This window comes from Podarcis liolepis (assembly GCF_965112155.1).
Source record: "Podarcis liolepis genome assembly, chromosome: 10".
In the NCBI taxonomy this organism is placed as follows: Eukaryota; Metazoa; Chordata; class Lepidosauria; order Squamata; family Lacertidae; genus Podarcis; species Podarcis liolepis.
In genome coordinates, this window is record NC_139562.1 from 11444742 (window position 1) to 11469091 (window position 24350).

Here is a 24350-nt window from a genome sequence, read left to right on the forward strand (position 1 = left end):
TAGACAGACAGACAGATAGATAGATAGATAGATAGATGATAGAGATAGATAGATAGATAGATAGATGATAGATAGATAGATGATAGATAGATAGATGATAGATAGATAGATAGATAGATAGATAGATAGATAGATAGATAGATAGTCAAGCTAGGTAGGCTGGTAGCCTCACCACCTGAGTGCTCCCCTCTGATCAGTTAAGGAGCTAATGCCTTCTGCATCTGTTGTCTTCTTTGAGGTAATGGGTTTTCCATGAGGATCTCTCCTCAGTCCTGTCTTGATCTTGAAGATGTTCATGGACCAGCCAAAGTCTGGCAGCAGTTGTGTCTCCTTGGGGCTGTGGAAAAAAGGCAGGCTCAAAAGGCAGGCTCTAGTTAGTACCCATAGATCTTGAGTAGACCAAGGCATGGCACTATCTCACCCTCTAAGTTACCGTCGCTGGGGAACTATTGCCTTTAAGAAATATTGGCTTGAGGTCATGACAGGGGGTGGTGTGGGTTCAATGTGCAGAAGAGTACCTGGAGGTAAGTCAGATGGCCAATAGGCTGGAGGTTCAGAGGGAAGGGTTGTATCTAACTATTTCATACCTTGCGTAGACTGCAATCCTGACCCCACTCAGGTTGGGGAAGGCTTGTATAGGAGATTCTTTGTTCAAGGTTAAAAAACCTCGTATACAGAGAAAGGTCACATGATCAAATGGACTGTGGTTGCCACTGCTGAAACCAAGCAGGTGTGGAAGTGATCATTCTAGGAACCCCATGTAAACGTTTGATAGGTAAACATACTAAATTTTAGGGAATTCATTGTTCTTTTCCTTCCAAGAGGATGAAAGGGCGCTGGGTGTCCATGAGTTCTAGTCTTATAAAAGATGGAGAAGAACTTATCTCTAGCCACTTACTCCATTCCATGCATGATTTTACAAATTTATCTCACGTCACCACTTACCTTTTCTCTAAACTAAAAAGTATTCTCTGAGGATGTAGCCCCACTGAGCTTGACAAGTATTAACCACATAACACCACATAACACCGGTCCTGAGAGATCTGCATTGTCTCCCAGTACGTTTCCGAGCACAATTCAAAGCTTTGGTGCTGACCTTTAAAGCCCTAAACGGCCCCAGTCCTGTATACCTGAAGGAGTGTCTCCACCCCCATCTTTCAGCCCGGACACTGAGATCCAGCACCAAGGACCTTCTGGCGGTTCCCTCACTGCAAGAAGTGAGGTTACAGGGAACCAGATAGAGGGCCTTCTCGGTAGTGGCGCCCACCCTGTGGAACACCCTCCCTTCAGATGTGAAGGAAATAAGCAGCTATCCTATCTTTAAAAGACATCTGAAAGCAGCCCTGTTTAGGGAAGTTTTTAATATTTAATGCTGTACTGTTTTAACATTTGATTGATTGGGAAGTGCCCAGAGTGGCTGGGGAAACTCAGCCAGATGGGTGGGGTATAAATAAATATATTATTATTATTATTATTATTATTATTATTATTATTATTATTATTATTATTATTATGCAGTCCTTCATACTAAAAACAAAACTAAAAATCACACATTTTTATCCTTAAAAAAGAAAGTCAAGGCCATTAGGGTGAAATCCAAACCCCCTTTGCCCCAAGATGGAGGGTGTTGGATTGAGCCTCCAGGCTGGTGTAATGATTTGTCCGGTCCCTCCCCACCTTCTGCTCCAGTTCAAGTAGCCTACACAGCAGGGCTACAGGTGTGATGGTGTTCCCACCTTTCTTTGGGGTAGTGGCCGTGGTTTGGACTGTGCCCTTAATTATATAATAACAAAGAACCAGCAGTGGAGGACAAGGAAATGCAAGAAGGAAGATGATCTCAAAGGTTTATGGAAAATAGTTCATTGGCCCAACGTGTTTCAAGACATTACTTGAAATGCATTGGGCTAAAAAATTATTCTCTGTGCACCACTAAGGTTTCTTCTTCATTGGTTCTCGTGTTTGGTGCCCTCCCATCTTTCTTTCCCTGGCTTTCATCTTACAGAAATATATGCCATGCTATATAGTCGACTGACTGTTTAGAATATTTCTTTAGGGCAAAAACATTTGTATTTGCATCATTATGCATTATTTATTGTAAGCTGCTTTGAGACTCCATAAGAAAATTGGGATTAAAAATATATATTCATAACTGTAACAGTCATAATCCTCTTCGAAATTTTCTTAAAAGTATTAATTGACTTTGAGGATATTGCAATAGATCGTTGGGGAAGAGAGATCTGTATCTGTGATTTGCATGTATGTAATGTTCAGTGTTCAAAATTCAGTGACTAAGTCTTTCTTTTCCTTTTTGCCTTCCATTCATTGAATGGACCCAGGATGGGTAGCAATTATCTGGTGAATTACATTGAAGTGGTAAAATGAAACCATAAAACAACCAATGAGGGTGTAAGAAAACACTAGCACAAAATAGCAACTCCACCAGTGTCATAGGAAAGTGGTGTATCTTGACTGATAGTAAAAAAAAAAAAATCTTACAATGGTGGCTCAAGATGGGCCCCAGAAGGAAGGTCATCTGTAACCAGGGGGCCACCACAAAGAATGCCCTCTCATGTGTTACCACCCCTCAAACCTCACAGGGCCTTCCCTGCTGATCTTAGTCTTTAAGCAGGTTGATGTGGTTGAATGTTGATGTCAGGAGTCCAGTCCCCGGCTTGATAGCACAGTGAGCGTAGTTAAGTAAAAAGGATGCTTTATTGTCAAACAAAGAGATAACGTCGGATGGCTCTAACACAGCCTCCACCATCATCAATCAAGATGACCCTTCTGAAGACTGCTTCGGGCGTGACCAGAAGCAACTGAACTTTTGCTTCTTACATCTTTTGTTTTGCTTCCTGTCTAACAGCTCTCCCCTTAACCTACTCTTAGGAGGGATTGGCTCAGCTCCAATCTCTTCCCGTTCTGACAAACTGCTTCCTTCTCTGTTCTTGCCAGTTTGTACTTCTCGAGAACGCGAGCTCTCAGCCATTCCCTTATCAACCGGCATTCCAAGGGGTGGGGGAGCTGGCACTAGCCAATGCTCATCCTGCCTGGCAGTTAACCCTCTCTGTTCCTGGCTGCTTTTTCAGCTAGTTGCAAACCGTCTCTGGGAGCTGGCTCATTCAGGACAGTTGATAATCACAGACAAATTTTGTGAGGGTCAGCAGTTACTGATATCTCTGATTCTTCATATGTGTGTATCCATCCCGTTTGGATGATCATCAGCACCCAGTTGTGGCACAGGTGACCTGCGACTGTTGCTAGCAAAATGTTCTTGGAATTCCGGGAAGTCAATGTGACACTTAATGTCCACCTTTAAGGGTGAAGACAGATGTGATACTTAACATGACATCACAGATCTTCAGCCATGGTCCTTCTCTCTCCCAACATCACAACCTATGAGGCAGATGCATGTTTTATCGGCTCAAATGCTAGATCAGTTGCTCCTCCTCCTACTGCAGTGTGCCGAGGGGGGTACCTGCTTCCTGCTGTAATAAGAACCAGATGTGCATTTACCCATTTGCCTTTGGGGGGAAACTGCAACATTTTCAAAACTAATCTGGGTGCATTTGAGTCAGCTGTTTCTTTATGTATTTATTATTACGATATTGAAGCAATGCAGCTGCGAGCTGCTGGTAGCTTGAAAGCAAAACATAATGGGAATGTTGGGACTGTCCGTGGGAAACAGAGGGACAGTCTATTCACAGTGTGAAGCACCGGAATTAGCTCAAAGTGTAATATGAGCTCTTCCTTTTGCTCTTGTACAGGAAGTACAGGAGGAGTTTAGTCTCTCGACTGCTGGAGTTTAAAGAGAGCAGTCATGTTTTCTGTAACGCTGAAAGACAGAAATAAAGGCATGTAAATACGTTTCTGTCTATCTCTTTCCCCTGCCGGGGGTGGCAGGAAAGAGGGGTGTGTTCTTCTCACGCTGAGAAGGATCGCCTATCGCGACCTAGCCTGGATCTTGCTGGGGAATGCAGACAGGGAGGTCAACAGGAGATCAAGCCGGGTGCCTGGGAGAGTTGCCAGTTTCTCCTGATAAAGGCTTGATTCCTGACATAAGTATAGTAGTCGTTATGGCAGGTGGTGCCAATGTAGTGCCTCTGGCTGCACATGGAGTTATAGAGACCTTCCTTGATGTCCACACGGTCTCCTCCCCACCCTGAAGGTGTGTAAGTATACTGTTTTAGAAGTAAAAAGCCCTTCGGGGGCCACAATGGGAAAAGGTTTCTATGCAGCATCACAGTTGCTAGCCATTCAGTACTGTTCACTGTGGTTTGCTGCAAACTTTTCACTGTGGTTTGCTGCAAATTCTTTTTCCCACCCTCCAGAGCTCAGACCTGGAAAGGGAAGGATATATTCATAGCAAGCTTGGTGAAGGCGCTTCTATACTCATTCCACTGCTTAGCAAATGCTCAAAGTTTCAATACAGATATGATATACCCTACCCATAGTTCAGGATAGGTCTGGATTGGGACGGGGAAGCATATAATTAAAATATTCTAGTGCCTTATACTCTGGCATACAAGGCTGCCTATTGTGAACACTGCTTCTGGTTTTTTTTTTTTTTAATTTTTAAGTGTACACCTTTTGAAGTGTATAGTGAGCCTTCAAAAAAAAAGCAGATCAGAAATGGGGAGCAGGGGGAAGAGGAATCTATGAATGCATAAAACAGCAGCTTTAATCTCGAGTGTGATTGACATCAAACAAAAGTGAGGAAAACTCCCTTTGTTCTCGGCCATAAAGGCTGTGTGTGTTTGTTTGTTCAGTGTGAATGAGGGCCCCCATGAAGTCCAAGGGAAGATTTTTAATGAAGTTGGCAGTCACCAAGTTGTCTCCTCCATGGAATAATTCCAACGACAGAGTCATCGCGTACAATTTAACTGAGGATGACATGAGAAATTTCTGCTTGGGAGAGAATGTGCTGTAGCGAGGAGGGACATTATTACTCTACAAAATTGTGCACTCTTAAGGCCCACATAGCAAGGAAGGGAGTTCATGTCCCCAAAAAAGCTTTTATTTTTTTTTGTTTGACCATGATGGTTTTAAATTTATGAGCTCTGGCAACTGATGTGGTTGCCAGTCATTAACCACATCTGTATCTAGCCCATCTTCCAAGAAACTCAGGGTGGAGCCTTCATATGGTTTCAGTAAATGTGTGGTCATTGAGAGACAAATGAATGTCTTCTGTATAATAAATAGGGGTGGGGGAGAAATTCTATTCAGTTCACATTTAAAGGCAAGCTTACCTTACCCTCCCTTTCCGAAATGTCCTGCAGACCAAACTACAGCCAGCTTTCATACATTCGCACCTCTTTGAATTTTGCAGTGTCGCTCTCCAACCTAGTAATGTGTACAAAAATGCAAATATTGGGATAAAGTGTGCTTAAAAATGCGTATATTAGTGAAAATAGCATATAGAAATGCATTGTTTGCTTTGCAATAGTGGGTATATTAGGGGGGAAATCCTTAAAAAATATGCATATTCTGAGAAATTCACACTAGAATACTGATGAAATTTCAAGGGGACTTTAAAAAATAATAATTCTCAAAGAGACATGGAAATGCAAGGAATTGAATATAAGATTGGGAGGGGAGATGAGAAATGGAGAGTCCCTTCTGTAGTTATAGGCAATGTGTTGGTATAATGGAGGGCACAACCACACTTTTCTTATTTCTTTAGGGGTATCCAAGTTGCAGCAGAAAAAATAGCAGAGGTTTGGGGCACCTTAAAGAGTAGCAGATTTATTCTTTCCTTGCTGCTTGTTTTGATTTCAGCACGGGTGACATTTTTTGAATCGTTTGCCTGTTAAGTTTGTCCTGTATATTCCTGCAGGTCTCCTCAACTTCATTTGCATTCACCTTGTGCCGGCTATCTGTTATCCCATTGAATATATTTTGTGAACTAGAAAAACATGGATGGCATGGATAATGAGAAGTCAAAAATCGCAGTATCCTGCTCATACCTTTCGAAATCTCTTGACACCCAAGCAGCAGAAACATCCGTGTGCCGCTTGGCATTGATATGCAAAACTCCGCTGAGGGTGCCTAATAGTGATGGTGATCTCACTGCCTGCTGGGTGACTTTAAATTCACAAAGCAGGTTGACTTCTACTCATTCCTCCTCTATGTGTTTAGTTCTGTTTGACTGAGTGGAACTGATAAGGGAAGGGTGGTTAACCTGTGGCCCTTCAGATAGTGTTGGACTCTCAACTCCCATCAGCCTCAGACAAGATAACCTAGCAATGGTCAGGGATGGGAGTTGTAGTCCAACAATATCTAGAGGGACACATGTTACCCAACCCGTCATGTTGTTGTTTAGTCATTTAGTCGTGTCCGACTCTTCATGACCCCCTGGACCAGAGCACTCCAGGCACTCCTGTCTTCCACTGCCTCCCGCAGTTTGGTCAAACTCATGTTCGTAGCTTCAAGAACACTGTCCAACCATCTCGTCCTCTGTCGTCCCTTTCTCCTTGGGCCCTCCATCTTTGCCAACATCAGGGTCTTTCCCAGGGAGTCTTCTTTTCTCATGAGGTGGCCAAAGTATTGGAGCCTCAGCTTCAGGATCTGTCCTTCCAGTGAGCACTCAGGGCTGATTTCCTTCAGAATGGATAGGTTTGATCTTCTTGCAGTCTATGGGACTCTCAAGAGTCTCCTCCAGACCATAATTCAAAAGTCATAGGGCTACCTTTGAAGGTGACCCGGAAGCTACAACTAATCCAGAATGCAGCAGCTAGACTGGTGACTGGGAGTGGCCACCGAGACTATATAACACTGGTCCTGAAAAACCTACATTGGCTCCCAGTATGTTTCCGAGTGCAATTCAAAGTGTTGGTCCTGACCTTTAAAGCCCTAAATGGCCTCGGCCCAGTATACCTGAAGAAGCATCTCCACCCCATCATTCAGCCCAGACACTGAGGTCCAGCGCTGAGGGCCTTCTGGCGGTTCCCTCACTGCGAGAAGTGAGGTTACAGGGAACCAGGCAGAGGGCCTTCTCGGTAGTGGTGCCTGCCCTGTGGAACGCCCTCCCATCAGATGTCAAGGAGATAAACTACTATCTGACTTTTAGAAGACATCTAAAGTCAGCCCTGTTTAGGCACCTCCTGTCCCCCCAAAACAGTCCTTCTGTCTTGTCAGGATTCAACCTCAATCTGTGCTTTAGATACCTATTAGGTCCATAAATTACCATATAGCATATATTCAACACACAAAAAACAGCGACAATTTGTTGTTGACAAAGGACAGCTGGACATATAAAGGGCCCCATTACCTTCAGTAGCTTAGGCTCTCAACAAACCTAAATCTGGGGGGTATTCTAATGGTGAGAATGTGAGGACTAAGGATGAGGTTAATTGAACAATTGTGGTTTGGCCTTTGGTGTCGTAAGATTCGATCAGAATGTTGGGTTGTATGTTTGCCATGTCAGTTGACATAATCTTGGTTTCATTTGTCACAGGGGGCTCAAACGCTTTTACTGGCAAGCTGCAATTCAGAATACCCAACTTATTTTGACTCTGTATAGATCCATTGAAAAGAACAGACCTGTCCGCTGGTCATACTCAGAGTAGATCCATTGAATTTAGTTTGCATGACTGACTTGGGTTCATACATGTCCATAGGTCAATTCTGAGTTCAACCCTCTCAGAGTTGCTATTAAGCATGCAGGGTTTTACCAGTGACCATGAACACATCCAAATGTGTGCACACATGCTATTGGTTATTCATATTTTTAAAAGTGTTGAGCAATAAAAGGGCATCTCAGCAGCAACAGCAGCAGCACCAAAAAGCATCTCTCTCACTCACCTGTTTGTAGGCTTTGAAAGTGGGAACCGGGGATTTCTAGCTATTTTGATCATATTTTCAAAGAAAACCACTGGTTTAGGGTCTGGACATTTCTTTTCTTAAACTGAGGTTACAGCATGTGCAGGCAGGTGTTTGCTATGGGAACTCAATATTCACAAACACCCTTTCAACGAAGAGGCCAAGGTAGAGGGACCCGAATACTTTAGCAACTCACATTTTTAGCATCTTCTGGAAAGGGTTGAAATGTTCTTCCCAACAACCACATCCCCAACACTGAGTGCTGGTGCAAAAATGCATTTTCACTTGAAATGTCAGCCACTCCAGAGGATCCCAAAAGGCTGAGCAATGCCTGCCATTCTGTTTGATACCAAACTGATAGCCAAATGGAGCCCCAGTGAGCCATTAGAGTCTGGCCTGATGATTGGCGTTCCAACTTAATGGTGTATACTGTATATGATGCTGTAATAGCATCTCGAGTGTGATTTTATTTTATTTTATTTTTTGTATATTTGGCATCCTGCCAGACTTGTCTTCCCCAAATACATGCCGATGAAATGATTCTTTGTTCTAGCTCTTTGGCTTCCATGATTTAGGATTTGAGCTCTGCTATAGCTCTGCTTCTTTATCAAGTGTGTGAGAGAGAGACAATGAGGGCCTTGCATATTATTCTGGCTGATGTCGGGGAGTTACAGAGCAGAGTCTTTCAGTTGACTTAGTTTAGCCCTTAAACAATGCGTCTAGTTGTGATGATCATTATGTCAGGGACGAAAATGGCATCGGGTGAGGGGTGGATGCTAGCCAAGTTTGGAACCATGGATGCGGTGTGACGTAGCCTCAGCCTTCGTGCAGCACAGAAAGGCATAGGGGTGTGCGCCTTGACCTCTCTGATTGGCACACGATAAGAAGCCTCTGAATTGGCCAGGCTTGATAGGGATATTCAGAGCCTGGCTTCTTAGTCCTTATCTGCTGTTAGACACAACATCAGATTCAAACCAGAGAGGCAAGAGAGCACTAAGCGACTGTGCGACCGAAAGCCAAAGGCCCCGGAAGGAGGAAGTGAGGTTCCCCCCCAAGTGTTTTCTAGTCCTCTGTGTCTTTGTGTTCCCTTTGCTTCTGTTAGAACTAGATGGAGAAGATCCCACGTTCCAGGAAGGACTAAGGCATCTTGTCTTCTCCCTGCCTGGTTCCATTTGCAAAACTTTCCTCCAAGAACAACTCGGCACGTTTTGCTGGTGTGACCTCAACCCTTGTCATAGTGGGGTGAGGGGGGGTGGAGGTGCTGTCAACATGGCGGATTCATTGGAATTCAATGAAATATACCAGGAAGTGAAGGGATCGTTGAATGATGGCCACCTGCGGCTGAACCGTCAAGGTGTGATTTTCAAGAACAGTGAACATCAGAGATGGGGTGAGGTACCTAGAAGAATACTTATTTTGCTGAGACCACTTAGGTTGCAGTTGGTGGAACAGAATATGGCCACCACAAACCATGGCAACTAGAGTGGGACCTGATCCTAAAGTTGCCTCCTATTCAAGGGCCTGAATTGTCTTATCCTTCTCAGCAAAGCAAGATCACCTCAGGTTTGATTTCAGCTGATTTCAGCTGCCTCTAGGGATGGGGGAAGAAATTATAATCAGTTAACATTTAAAGTGAAACTTAACCTAATTCGCACTTTTAAAACAACAACACCATGAATCGAAACACAGTCATCTTCCAAAATCCAGACTTCTCTGAATTTTGCAATGTAGTTCTCCAGCCGCATACTATGTACAAAAGCTGTATATACAGTGGTGCCCCGCAAGACGAATGCCTCGCAAGACGGAAAACTCGCTAGACGAAAGAGTTTTCCGTTTTGGAGGTGCTTCGCAAAACGAATCTCCTATGGGCTTGCTTCGCAAGACAACAGTGTCTTGCGAGTTCCTGCTGGGTTTTTTCCCTCCCCCCCTTTTTCTAAGCCACTAAGCCACTTATCAGCTGATCCGATCAGCAGATAAGCCGCTAAAAGCCGCTAATAGCGCTAATCCGCTAATCCGTCAATGGACTTGCTTCGCAAGACGAAAAAACCGCTAGACGAAGAGAATCACAGAACGGATTCTTTTCGTCTTGCGAGGCACCACTGTACTGGGGTTAAGTTTGCATACCTTAGTGGGAGAAAGCATGCAAAAATGCACCATATATGGGGAAATTGCTTTGCAAAAATGTGCACTTTAGAGACAACTGCTTGCAAAATGTATATATTCAAGAAATTTGCAGTGGAATTCTGAAGAATTGTCATAAGGTCTTCTTTTTTTCAAAAAAATCACAAATTTGTAAAAATGTGGAGAGCTGAACCAGGGAAAACCCCCCAAAATTAATATATTTGCTCATCCCTATCTGTGTTAAAGTTAAAAATTGATTAGAAGATTGGATGATAGATTTGTAGTTTTGAACAAACAGGGTGACAATATTGGGAGGGGCAATTTTGCTCAGAACAATGTACCGTATTGGCCCGAATATAGCCACACCCTAATATAAGCTGCACCTTTAAAATTTGGGGGGGGGGAGAGACAATACCCAAATATAAGCCGCTTCCTTAAAATTCCACAGGCACTCACACCCGTTCCGTTTTACCGTATGTCTATTTCAGCAGCAATTTCGTAAAAGCCCATTTTGTAAGGTCGCGAATTTAAGCCGCACTTTAACTTTTCACAGTTGGAATTTGGAAAAAAAAAAGGGCAGCTTATATTTGGGCCAATATGGTACAAGGTTTGTTAACAGGCAACTGGGAATCTAAAGAAACCAGTGGTGCAGGTGGATTACTCTTATCAACATCAACATCATCATCATCATCAATTTTATTATCATAAACAGACTACTAATTCTGGGCAACAGAGAAAACTGTGGGACTCTGAATTCTGTCCTCTCACCCTTTGTCCTCCCTATCTTGATATCAGGTGCTGGGTGGGTTTTTACAAGCGTGCCCTAAAACTAATAACGATTTATATCCAACTTATTGAGCAAACAGCAGAAGTATCTTTTTAACACCGTTAGCGAAAATAACCAATTTCGGGTTTGCATGCAAAGCTGCTCAGGCCAATTAGCGTGAAATTTAATTTGCATTAATCACCATGAGGTCAGCAAGAAATTAACTTGAGGTGTGTGTGGATTTCACAGAGATGCTGTAAACGCACTGGGGGCAGATCTGTTTGTTGAGGGTTTCGTGTGTGTTCCGTCCCCATTAAGAACTTCCAGCCTGTTGGATCGGGCAAATGTCCTGTCTTGCCTGGCGTCCTGTTCTCAGAAAGGCCAACCAGAAGCCTGTGGGAACCTAGGAAGGTGGAGCAGAGCACAAAAGTACTCCTGTGGTTTGCAGCAACTGATATTCAGGGACATATTTCCCCCAACAGTGGGGGGAGGCCATTGACATATAAAAGGATGTCACATAGAGGAGGGAGAAAGGTTGTTTTCTGCTGCTCCAGAGAAGCGGACACGGAGCAATGGATCCAAACTACAAGAAAGAAGATTCCACCTAAACATTAGGAAGAACTTCCTGACAGTAAGAGCTGTTCGACAGTGGAATTTGCTGTCAAGGAGTGTGGTGGAGTCTCCTTTTTTGGAGGTCTTTAAGCAGAGGCTTGACAACCATATGTCCGGAGTGCTCTGATGGTGTTTCCTGCTTGGCAGGGGGTTGGACTCGATGGCCCTTGTGGTCTCTTCCAACTCTATGATTCTATGATTCTATGAGCAGCCATTGAGATCCACATGCTCCATAAATTTGTCTAATCCTCCATGCTAAAGGTAAAGGGACCCCTGACCATTAGGTCCGGTCGTGGCCGACTCTAGGGTTGCGGCGCCCATCTCGCTTCATTGGCCGAGGGAGCCGGTGTACAGCTTCCGGCTCATGTGAGCCAGGGCTTTTTCGGCTGCGGCTCCAACCTGGTGGAACGCTCTGTCACAAGAGACAAGGGCCCTGCAGGACTTGACATCTTTCCGCAGGGCCTGCAAGACAGAGCTGTTCCACCAGGCCTTTGGTTAGGGCACAGCCTGACTCCCTCCTTTGGCAATCTTTACAATACTTTAGTTTATGGTTGCCATCAATTTTGATTTTAATTAATTCTTATGATGTTTTTATAATGTTGCACTATTTTAGTGTTGTTAGCCGCCCTGAGCCCGGCTTCAGCTGGGGAGGGCGGGATATAAATAAAATTTATTATTTATTATTATTATTATTATGTGGCCAGCATGACTAAGCCGCTTCTGGCAAACCAGAGCAGCGCACAGAAATGCCGTTTAACTTCCCGCCAGAGCGGTACCTATTTATCTACTTGCACTTTGATGTGCTTTCGAACTGCTAGGTTGGCAGGAGCAGGGACCGAGCAACAGGAGCTCACCCCATCATGGGGATTCGAACTGCCGACCTTCTGATCGGCAAGTCCTAGGCTCAGTGTTTAAACCCACAGCGCCACGTGCATCCCATAAATTTGTCTAATCCTCCAAGCTAGTGGGCACCAATTGTCAGGGACTGGGCAGAGGAGGAATGGAGGAGACTGCCTCCCCAGCCTGACCCTTCCCTTCCAGAGAAGAAGAAGATAGCTCAGAGTTGCAACAGGGCTTTGAGGGAGGTCACAGCTCAGAGGAAGATGAGGGGAGAAGTTGGGAAATAATGGGAGAGAAGAAGGAGCAGGCAGAGGTGGAGCAGTTGGCTGGCATGTTATCACTATAAAGCATTCCAGACCCGCCATCTCCCAGAACCCGGTGTGCCTTAAAAGTAGGAGAGCAAAGGGCTCAGAAGGAAAGGGCCCTCAGCGCCACCCGTAGAAGGGATGATGAATGAGAAAGTGGGAGAGAAGGGGAGCGGAGATTTACTCAGAGCAATGCCATTATTCCAAGAGGCTTCATTTCTAAGCCTCTCTCTGTAAATATTTAATAAATATTGAATAAAACACAGTTGGTGAGAACTTTCCCTTGCCTTGTCCATTCCTGGCAACCTGCCGTAGGGGTTGGTTCCTCTGCTGCCTGACACCAATGATCCTTGTGGGATATCCACCATTTCTAATGTTATGGGAGAGGGGTAAAAACTTTTCTCTATCCTCTTAATTCATGCCATGTGTGATTTTATACACATCTCTTATGTCACCTCTTATTCTTTTTTTTGCTGTAAACTATAAATTCCAAAATCCTGTAACCTTTCTTCCCCCGATCATTTTTGCTGCTCCTTTTGGAACCTTTTCAAATTCTGCAATATCCTTTTTGAGGTGAGGCAGCCGGAAATGCACTCCAAATGTAGTTACACTGTAGATTTGCGTAACGACATTATGAGATCAGCAGTTTTATTTTCAATTCCTTTCCTAGCATGGAATTTGAGCTATTTTGTGGTTACAGTGGAGCGACGTCTTCATTGAGCTATTCCGCTACAGCCCCAAGGTCTCATTCCTGGTCACTCACCACCACTTCAGACCCCTGGAGCATGAATGTGAAATTCATAATTTATTGGCACCTAGCACTGTTGGTTAAACCAAAGAGCCTAGGACTTGCCGATCAGAAGGTCAGCGGTTCGAATCCCCGTGACAGGATGAGCTTCCATTGCTCAGTCCCTGCTCCTGCCAACCTAGCAGTTTGAAAGCACATCAAAGTGCAAGTAGATAAATAGGTACCACTCCAATGGGAAGGTAAACGGCGTTTCCGTGCGCTGCTCTGGTTAGCCAGAAGCAGCTTAGTCATGCTGGCCACATGAGCCGGAAGCTGTACACCGGCTCCCTCGGCCAATAAAGCGAGATGAGTGCAGCAACCCCAGAGTCGGCCATGACTGGACCTAATGGTCAGGGGTCTCTTTACCTTTACCTTTATGAGCATCACGTTACTCTTGTTGGTGTTTAATTGCATTTGCGAATTTACTGCCCAGTCACTCAGTCTGGAGATGCCCTTTCGGAACTCTTCTTAATCCATTTTTGAAAATGACCCTGAGCAGTTTAGTATGATCATCAAACCTGGCTACGTCCCTGCTCACCCCTAACTCTAGATCGTTTATGAACACCTTAAAAAGCACAGGTCTCAATACCAATCCTTGGGAGACTCCAGTGTCTACACTTCTTCATTCAGAGAACTGTCCATTCCACGCCCCTCTTTGCTTCTTGCCACAATTCCTGATCCACTGAGGAGTCTTTGGCGAGGAAGGCTTTTTGAAAGTGCGAATTCACCATTTTATCTGGCTTACCAATACCCTCTGGAGCACAAATTGTCATGAATTCACACTGAAAAGGACGCCTGGAGGGGCCCCCCCAGACTAGTAAACCTCTGCCACGTTCTCCAAGTAAGAACAAAGCTGACGGAGGATTTTCCACTGTTGGGTTCACTGAACTCTCCCAACAGAAGTTCCATTGATTTTCCTAGTGAAACCCAAAGGGTCTTTAGTGAAGCAGTTTTTTCCCTCTTTTCTGAAAGAGAACCATTGTGCTGATTGCTGGCAATGCTGATGGGCTTTTGCCCTGTTTTTGAACTGTGGAAGCTGTACCATCGCCAGGGCTTGGCAATGCTTTTCTTTAGATGCTCTAACTGGGTTTCCTGAGTGGGGAGAGTCCAGACCTGATCCCTGAGATTGTATGGAGATGGGAATGGCCCAACCAGATGGCCACTTCCCCCTGGCTCCATGAAGCCTCGTCAAATATATTAATCAGGATCTGTCCATGGTAAGCAAAATTTAGATAAGCATTTGCAAGCTGGATGGAATAGAGGCATTTCTCTATTGCACACTGCTTGTGGCATGTGTGCACTATGCAGAGGTATGGATTTGAACGTGCATGATCCATGCGAATCCAACATAAAAAGTGTGCTGCTGAATAAAAAACAAAGTTCTGCCTCCTCGATTTGTTATTTATTTATTTCATAAAATTTATACACTACTTGATTGTGAAAAACCTCAAAGTGGGTCACAAAACTGCACTTTCTTCTGCTGCGCACAACTGGGTGCAGACCTTGCCTTCCAAAGCCCGCTCACCTCTTGACCCCATGCAAGAAGTTTCTATGAAGGCCTGCCCCCTCAAAAAATTTTATTTTGGGGGCAAAGGGCCTTGGGCCCCGTATCACTGGTGCCTATGATACACAGCAAGCGAGGGTAGCGTGTAGGGGAGGAAAAGTTGGGAAATACAGAGGTACCTCGGGTTAATTCGTTCCAGAGGTCCATACTTAACCTGAAACTGTTCTTTTTTTTTTATAAAATTTTTTATTGCGTTTCTTTCCATAGGTAAACAGATTTGTTTAAACAGCAGCATACAAGAAACATTTTCTATATATATAAAGAAAAACAGGTAAAAAGAAAAAATCATCGAGAAATTTTCACAACATCTTTTTGGACCTCCTCACATCCTCTCAACATTGCATTCATCATTCTAGCCAGTTCAGCAATTTATTATCTTGTTTCCCAACTTATTATACCTTTAAATTTATTATGTTACCAATTTCTAAAATTTGTAATTTAATTTTAAGACTCTTAATAAACATAATATATTGTTTCTATTTTGTCTCGTCTTATTCCATCAACACTTGCTTTATCATTTACTTAGATAAATTGCAGAAGCATACCATTTCTTAGTCGTGCACAATCTTAACATTCATACAACTTATGATATTTTTGCAAATAGTCCTTAAATTTTCTCCAGTCCTCCTCCATTGTTTCTTCGCACAGATCTCGAATTCTGCCAGTCATTTCTGCCAACTCCATATAGTCCATCAGCTGCGTCTGCCAGTCCTCCAGTGTGGGTAGATCTGGTGTCTTCCAGAACTTTGCAATAAGAATCCTAGCTGCTGTGGTTGCATACATAAAAAAGATTCTGTCCTTCTTTGGCACCTTCCGGTCCACCATGCCCAAGAGAAAGGCCTCTGGTTTCTTAGAGAAGGTATATCTGTATACCTTTTTCAGCTCGTTATGTATCATTTCCCAAAAGGCCTTTACTTTCGGGCAGGTCCACCAGAGGTGAAAGAAAGTCCCTTCTGCCTCCTTACATTTCCAACACTTATTATCAGAAAGATGGTATATTTTAGCCAACTTGACTGGGGTCATGTACCACCGGTATACCATTTTCATAATGTTCTCTTTCAAGGCACTACATGCCGTGAATTTCATACCGGTGTTCCATAACCATTCCCAGTCCTCAGACATAATGTTATGTCCTACATCCTGTGCCCATTTTATCATAGCAGATTTAACTGTCTCATCTTGTGTGTTCCATTTAAGCAGCAAGTCATACATCCTCGAAAGTACCTTAGTCTTTGGTTCTAATAACTCCGTCTCCAGTTTCGATTTCTCCAACTGGAAACCCACTTTTTTGTCCATTTTGAATACCTCCTGAATTTGAGCATAATGTAACCAATCTCGCACCTTACCTTTTAATTTGTCCTGGCTTTGGAGCTTCCAATTATCTCCAACTCTTTCAATCAACTCCCAATATTTTGGCCAATAGGCCTCCATATTGGGCTTTTTTTTAGAAATCTTGGCTTCCACCGGTGATAACCACCTCGGGGTCTTACTTTCTAATAAATCCTTGTACTTCATCCAGACGGCAAAAATTGATTTTCTAACAATATGGTTTTTGAACAATTTGTGAACCTTCGCCCTGTCATACCACAAATATGCATGCCAACCGTACACATTATCAAACCCTTCCAGATCTAGGACATCGGTGTTTTCCAACAGGAGCCAATCCTTCAACCAGCAGAAGGCTGCAGCTTCATAGTACAACCTTAAATCCGGCAGGGCAAACCCCCCTCTTTCTTTTGAGTCAGTTAGTATTTTAAATTTTATTCGGGGCTTTTTGCCCTGCCAGACAAACTTAGAAATATCCTTCTGCCATTTTCCAAAACATTCCATTCTGTCCACGACCTGAAGGGTTTGAAATAAGAATAACATTTTTGGCAAGACACACATCTTTATAGCTGCGATTCGGCCTGACAAGGTAAGTTTCAATCTTGACCAAATATCCAAGTCTTTTTTAATTTCCAACCAACATTTTTCATAGTTATCTTTGAAAAGATTTAAGTTTTTAGCGGACAAATATACCCCCAGGTATTTCACTTTTTTAACCACACTTAACTCTGTCTCTTTCTGGTACCCCTCTATCTCTGTAGGTGTCAGATTTTTGACCAAAACCTTAGTTTTTTGTTTGTTTAGCTTAAATCCCGCCACCCGACCAAACTCCAAAATAAGTTCCAAAACTCTTTTTGTGCTAGATTCTGGCTCCTGTACTGTCAAGACTAGGTCATCTGCAAAGGCTTTCAGCTGAAACTGTTCTTAACCTGAAGCACCACTTTAGCTAATGGGGCCTCCTGCTGCTGCCGCGCTGCCAGAGCATGATTTCTGTTCTCACCCTGAAGCAAAGTTCTTAATCTGAAGCACTATTTCTGGGTTAGCAGAGTCTGTAACCTGAAGCGTATGTAACCTGAGACACCAGTGTACTGTGCGACTAGGAGTTCTTGCACTGGCTTCCGTTAGTGTGCTTGGGTTTGTTTAATCTGGCCTGTGACTGTTGCGTTGTTGAGGGCAAGCCATGGAAATGAACATGTTAGCAAAGAGAAGTGAAAAATTGCCTAAGGTGGGCGAGGAGAGCATTTTCCAGGAAAAGCAAAATGATAGCTAGGGCTGGCTCATTGCTGCTAGGAGGGAGTTATTGCTACAATCTTTATTGTCAGTTAAAAAAGAGAGAGAGAAAATATTTACCCAAATCGCAATACAGTGGTACCTCGGGCTAAGTACTTAATTCGTTCCGGAGGTCTGTTCTTAACTTGAAACTGTTCTTAACCTGAAGCACCACTTTAGCTAATGGGGCCTCCCGCTGCCGCTGTGCCGCCGCCACACAATTTCCGTTCTCATCCTGAAGCAAAGTTCTTAACCTGAGGTACTATTTCTGGGTTAGCGGAGTCTGTAACCTGAAGCGTCTGTAACCCGAGGTACCACTGTATAGAGTCATGTTGTACTGAACTGATACAGAGGAGTACAGAGGGAGTGGCTCACTAGGGGTTAAAAGACAAAAAAAGGGCAAGCTTTTTTAAAAAACAAAAAAACCACTAAGCCCCTAAATGAAAACTTTCTTCTGGTTCCCTGCCCCTCCCTCCCTTGTTCTGGGGCTCATAGATTTGATAAAACCACTTAGCTTGGAATGTGTTGGGAAAGAGGACCTCATGCTGTGAGTCTCTAAAAGAACTTCCAGATTCCAGCCCTCTGAGTGTGCAAAAGTTCTGTCTGTCTGGCATCGTTAAAATGCTCGTGAAACAACTGATGGTTTTTTGGGAGTATGCAAATGAGACTTTTGTATGTTCTCCCTTCCGCCGAAAGAGGAGAGATGTCCCTTTAAACACACACACACACACACACACACACACACAAACACACACAAAAACCTGATCTCCTGTGTCTGTGTTTCCTCCCTCCCCCCCTCTCTCATTTTGGGGAAGGGTCCTACATTTCTTTCTCCCTTTTTCATGGTAATTAGAACAAGAAGCTAACACCAGCCAAGGAAGAGCGAGCGCAAACAAGACCCCTATAGGCAGCCTAGTGCATTAATGTAAAATATGCCCAGAGAACATAACTTGTCAGAGAGGATTATTTCTGTTCAGTGAATCTACAGGGGCCCCCTTTGCTCCGCCACTCAGCGTCTGGCGAGAGACAGAAAGAGAGAGAGAGTAGCCATTAGTGGGTAGCTACTGTGGCATTGATGTTTGAGCGCACTTCTGAACCGGCTTTTGTTGCAAATATCGGTGCAGAAAGCATGCGCTGTCCGAAATCCGCTGTTACTATGAGAAGTGAGGAGCTTCTTTTAAGGTAGGTTGATGCCTCCTTTGTACAGGCGGGGGCTGTTTGAGGCGGGGGCTTTTTCCCAGTCGCCAGGGCCCATTGTGGCTAGGTATCAAGTACTCTTCTCCCGCTCCAATTATTATTATTTTTTTGGGGGGGAGGATATATTCATATACACCCTGCTTTTCTGCAAGTGGCGTTTCTGTATCACGAACCTCCAGTTGCAAACAGCTTGAAATGCAAAAGCCAACAGGAAGCAATTTCATTTTTTCATTTTTTAAAAAAAGCAATTTTGCCACCCCCACCCGTCCCAAACCCAACAGTTTCTTTATGATGCCTCTTCTATTGCATCCTTCATTAATAGGGATTGGGGGGTGGGAAAGGCACGAGGGAAGAGCAATAGGGAGACTCCATATTAGAGCCGATTCCCTAAATGCCACTTAAATTGGTGCTTGGGTTATATAAATAACCTCTTCTAATCACTCCCCTCCTACAGCTCACACTGACCGCTTGGCGCTTTTCTTGGGAGAGGGGGACAAATAGATAAATGCATATATATTTATAATTGGAAGAAACTCATATTGCATAGATGAATGGATTCTTAGCGTTCCTGGGTGTCATGAAGAGCCAGCTGTTAGCAGAAGCTTTTCAGAGCAAGGAAGGGGGGCGGGGAAGGGGAGAGAGAGAGCGCCAGAATTTCTGCTCAGACTGGCACCCTGCTTCTGGGGCGGGGGGGTGGTGTAGTCTTTTGTCTATTTTCCCTAGCAGACATCTGAGCGTGTGAATACATCTTTTTGGACGACAATGGGACGATAGAACAATAGAGCTGTCAAGCTAGCTTAATGTATGTCTGGGGTTGTAGTTGTGTGTGTTTTGTTATATATAAAAAATGCTATCTCTTTAAAAAAAACCAACCCCCAAAAAACAGCAACAACTGTCCAATTTAATTTCCACTAATCTTATTTGTATAGACTGTGAAATGAAGTACACTCCCATTGTTTATCTCTTTAAGGAGAGTGAGTGAGAAAGAGAGAGAGAGAGAGAGAGAAAGATCCACTATTTCCCTCCAACCCCTTGCATATTATGACTTTGTCTACCAGAACAAAGTTGCAAAGCTATATACCGGCTTCTTTAATTTCAGGGAGGAAACTTACAGATCCTGAATGCTTAATAGGGAAACATTTTGGCTGGACAAGTGGCTTCTTGTTAGCCTTCCTCAAACTCTTATCTTATTTTGGATCATTTCCACTTGCTCCACAGTTTCACAGAGATGCTACTTAAATTTTAGTCTTGGGAATAACAATAAAAAAAATCCAGCTGTTCTAACATATGTCAGAATTTCTGAAGACATAACAAATAGCAAACACTCCACTTCCTCTAGTGCCTGTCTTGAAGAGAGAGAAAACCCACTCAGGGTTGCAAGGTTGTAAAAGATTATTTCTAAAAATTAAAACGTTCTCATATCTTCAAAATGGGACTGGGTGGCGGTGTTATTAACCACGAGATCCACGTGTGAATAATGCTATTTTGAAATAATAAAAAGTTAGCTCATTTCATGGCAGTTGGAGGAATGGTTTTGCTTTGCATTTTTAACCTTCACGGTGAAGAGTTTCTTCCAAAGGTTTGTTTATGTTCACAGTAGCGTGATACTCACTTTGAATTGGGTTGAATTGTCTGTTTCGATCAGTACATTCGTGGGAGGTGAATAGGAATAATTTGTGGCAGCTCTCAAGCAAATCTACCAAATCCGACACACAAACATTGTAGGGTTAAGGGGAGTCAGTTGTTTATATTTTATTTACTGCGTCAGGAAGTGCATTCAGGATTTCAGCTCAAGATTATGATCACTGCGAGTGGGAATTGGCGCTGTTCGTTTCAAGAATAACGTAAAGATGGGTGTTACAGTTTTGTGCCACCTATGTGAGGTGGCCGCTGGAAACCTGCTTGCTGTCTAAATGCATCTGGCAACGTGGGTGTGATATAAAAACAGGAGATACTTGTTTATTCTGTGAAGCAAATGATGGATGCCACTGAGATGTGGTGTTCTCCCCAAACTTTATTGTAATAAAAGAGGAAGGGTCGTGTTTAAATATGGAGACACCATAATTGGCAATCAATGGCTCCAATCGAGTTAAAAGTTAATGGGCCAAGTTAATCATAGCTATCTTAAGCTTCGTTGATTGATTTGGATATAACTCTGCCACAGCTGACTTCAGCTTGCTTGGGAGTCCTAATGGACATGTTGGTACAGTGGTACCTCAGATTACAGATGCTTCAGGTTACAGACGCTTCAGGTTACAGACTCCGCTAACCCAGAAATGGTACCTCGGGTTAAGAACTTTGCTTCAGGATGAGAACAGAAATCGCGTGGCGACAGCAGGAGATCCCATTAGCTAAAGTGGTACCTCAGGTTAAGAACAGACCTCCAGAACGAATTAAGTTCTTAACCCGAGATACCACTGTAATGGCTTCAAGAAAAGTGGATTTTCACTTTAAGGCTCCCAATAGCTGCCTTTCCATTTGCACCCCAAGCAGACATACAACCGGCTCCCAACTTTATTGAATTCAGAAACTGAGATCTGCATCAAACCTGACAGGTTACTGAGGATCAGACAAGGCATCCTTTCATACGTGCTTGTTCCATTTGCAGCTGGCTCCCTCTCTTCTGCCATCTTGCTTTGCTCATTTATTTATTACATTTGTGACCAACTCTTCCCCCACAAAGGAGCTTAGGGTGGCAAACAACACCATGCTAAAACAGTGTTTTCAAAAAGCAGTGCAACTTCAGTTAGCTCATGAAGCTTATACTTCATTCACCCAAGGGCAAGGTGGGTTTATAAGCTTGTTCAAGCACCAACCCCACACATGGGGGGGGGCATGTTCACGTGAGGCTTGAACCCACAACCCAGAGATTAAGAGTCTCATGCTTTGCCGACTGAGCTATCCCAGAAGATCTCTCCCAATGCTGCAATTCTGTACATATACAACAGAGCAGCTTCTTCCTCTCCCATCCCCCCCAACTCCCTGCACACTCCCAAAATCAGGTTTGGGGTCAATTTTGAGGGGCATAGGGAGAGAGGATAGAAAGTCGCATTTCACCAGCTGAACTACATGCACAGAACATTGGTGCTTTAGGGTAACTTAAATCTTGGGTAGTTCCATTCTATCCTGGACCCATCAAAGCCAGTTTCTTCAGGTTTTTTCACCCTTTGTTATTTATTTATTTTAACACACACACACACACAGTGTACAATTTACTGAAATCTCCAAATAACATGAAATGCAGTTGAGCAGATTTCACAGTTTCTAAGGTGTGCTCTGCTTCTGGCTTCTGGTCTGTTCTTGTCCCCTATGACAATTTGGAGTATTGTGAGTATCGAGAGTGCATGTCAGCATAATTTAAAGAAGGAACAACCTTCTCCGGGTAGATGATGCTCAGGTCGATGTGACATTTGTGCTGTGAAGTCCAGTCCAGCTCCCCTTAGTGCTAAAGCACTGAGCGATCCCCACATTCATTCCTGACAGGTGTATTTCTGCTGAGCTGCCTGGCTGTGGGTGTGCGCACACAAACTCTCACACAAAGTAGTTTGTGTGCACTGTATGGAAATTCAGGTTGTGCCCATGCATATTAGGGACAGCCTTTGTTTGATTCATCTTATTTCTTCAAGGGTTCTCTTGACGCTATCTGCACTGCAGAATATTGTTCCTTAGCATGCATTAAAACTAAGCAGCCCATCGCTTACCCTTTTTCTACTAAAAGCAAAATTGCAAATTGTTCACAGTCTTTGCAGTCATTGAAGCGCCCAGTCCTTTCGTTTTGAACATTGAAATGTACCCCATTGTGCTTCAACAGACCTTTTAGTTTTCCCTCAAAGCCCTTAATGAATCACTTGACAATAATCTATGGAAGCTATCATCTACCGGTTACTAATGTGGGTTTCGAATCAGATTTTAATTGGTTGTTGTTGGCGGTTTTCAATAGTAACTGTGTTATTCCAGGAGTACCTGTGTGCATATATATGCTGATTACATTAATAATGATAATCTAATGTGAATGTTTCCTATGCCAGCTCCTTTACTCTTATGGATGATGTCTTTCCATTCTAGTGTTGCTTAGCCAAGTGATGCCCAGAGAGTAATATGTCTCTAACAACCACCACTGCTGCCGCCACCCAGTTCCTTTGTTGAGACAAAATGAAAGATTTATTTGGAAACCTTACATTCTTACCCGTGCAAAGGAAAATAGGTGCTGGTGTTTCCCCCTTGTGTGCTTTAACTCACAGTTGTCTAATGAATCAGATGGGTCTGACAAAAGAAAGCATTGCTTCTCATGGCACATAGGCCAAAATCACACCATTCCTTTCAACTTTACACCACTTTAAACAGTCACTGCTTCCCCCCGCAAAATATTTTTGGGCAACTGCCGTTTGTTAAGGGTGCTGAGAGTTGCTCGGAGGCCCCTATTCCCCTCACACTGCGACAATTCTCAAGAGCTCCCTGTGAAGAGGGATTGGTTGTTAAAGCGCTCTGTAAGTTGTAGCTCTGTGAAGGGAACTGGGGTCTCCTAACAACTCACAGTACCTTTAACAAAGTAGAATTCTTTGGGGGAAGACATGACTGTTTGAAATGGTATCATAGTGCTTTAAATATCTAGTGTGAATGTGGCCAAAGTTTGCCTGCGGGGTTCTCTACCATAGTGAAGGCTCACTAGATTAGTTGCTCTTTTAAAATGGATTAAGATGAATTAATGGAGGGAGGTTTAACTATGGTGGGGATGGAGAACTTCTGCCCAGGAGCCAAATGCCTCTCTGTCTGACCCTTGGGACTCTTCGCGGGACACACCTCTCCTACCAGGTCACACCCCCTCACTTCCCCTGCTTCACACCCTCCTTGAATGTTTTTACCTTACTGGAATATATCTGATGTTGCTTCTAAGACCTTATAACTGTACAATAATAACAATTAGGGATTAATTGCCGTTGATCAATGCAGATCTCCATGTGCTACTTTTCGGCACACTATTTTCTGTGCATGTACATGGGCAAATCAAGGGACACGGGTAGTGCTGTGGTTTGAACCACTGAGTTTTTTGGGCTTGCTGATCAGAAGGTCGGCAGTTCGAATCCCTGCGACAGGGTGAGCTCCCGTTGCTCTGTCCCAGCTTCTGCCAACCTAGCAGTTCAAAAGCATGCCAGTGCAAGTAGATAAATAGGTACCGCTGCAGTGGGAAAGTAAATGGCGTTTCCATGAGCTCTGACACTCGTCACGGTCCTCCATGCACCAGTAGTGATTAAGTCATGCTGGCCACATGACCCAGATAGCTGTCTGTGGACAAACACTGGCTCCCTTGGCCTAAAAAGCGAAATGAGCGCCACACCCTATAGTCACCTTTGACTGGACTTTCCCATTTTACCTTTTTATGTGCAAATGATTTGGAGTGCTCCAATATCTTCTTTGGGAGTGATGAATGTTGTGTTTTCTTGCAAGCTCTGTTGGGTATAACGGAGCTTGCACACCATTCCCTTGAAGCAGAAGCACATTGTGTTTTCCACATTCCTAAATGCTTTTTCTTTGGAGCATGCAGTGGCCACAGCACTCCCCTTTCATGCCCATTGGGTGTCTCTAGGATGCAGAAGACAGTGACCCTGCAGGGACCCTGCTGCAGGAATATAAACCCGCCAAGTTGCACCACTGATCTGTTTATATTGTCCTGTGATAAAGTGTCCCAAAATGTACAGAGCCATTTCCACTTACCCCAGACTTTGGCCCATTTAATCATACAATCTT

General features: G+C 43.7%; 1 protein-coding gene across 32 annotated transcripts in view; it reads left to right on the top strand.

Annotated features, from left to right (window-relative positions):
• The window catches only part of CELF2 (CUGBP Elav-like family member 2), a 547342-nt gene that overhangs the window by 148016 nt on the left and 374976 nt on the right, over nucleotides 1-24350 (top strand). For 3 of the 32 annotated variants that reach the window (XM_083461296.1, XM_083461307.1, XM_083461270.1), the window contains exon 1: nucleotides 18366-18590. The exons of 19 other annotated variants lie outside the window; for them this stretch is intronic. In XM_083461296.1, coding sequence (XP_083317422.1) covers nucleotides 18484-18590 — 107 coding nt within the window. In that variant the 5' untranslated portion in view covers nucleotides 18366-18483. Of the gene's footprint in view, nucleotides 1-18361; nucleotides 18591-24350 lie in introns of those variants that run through there. 10 more of the 32 variants (XM_083461263.1, XM_083461274.1, XM_083461312.1 and 7 more) reach the window with 7 other exon arrangements.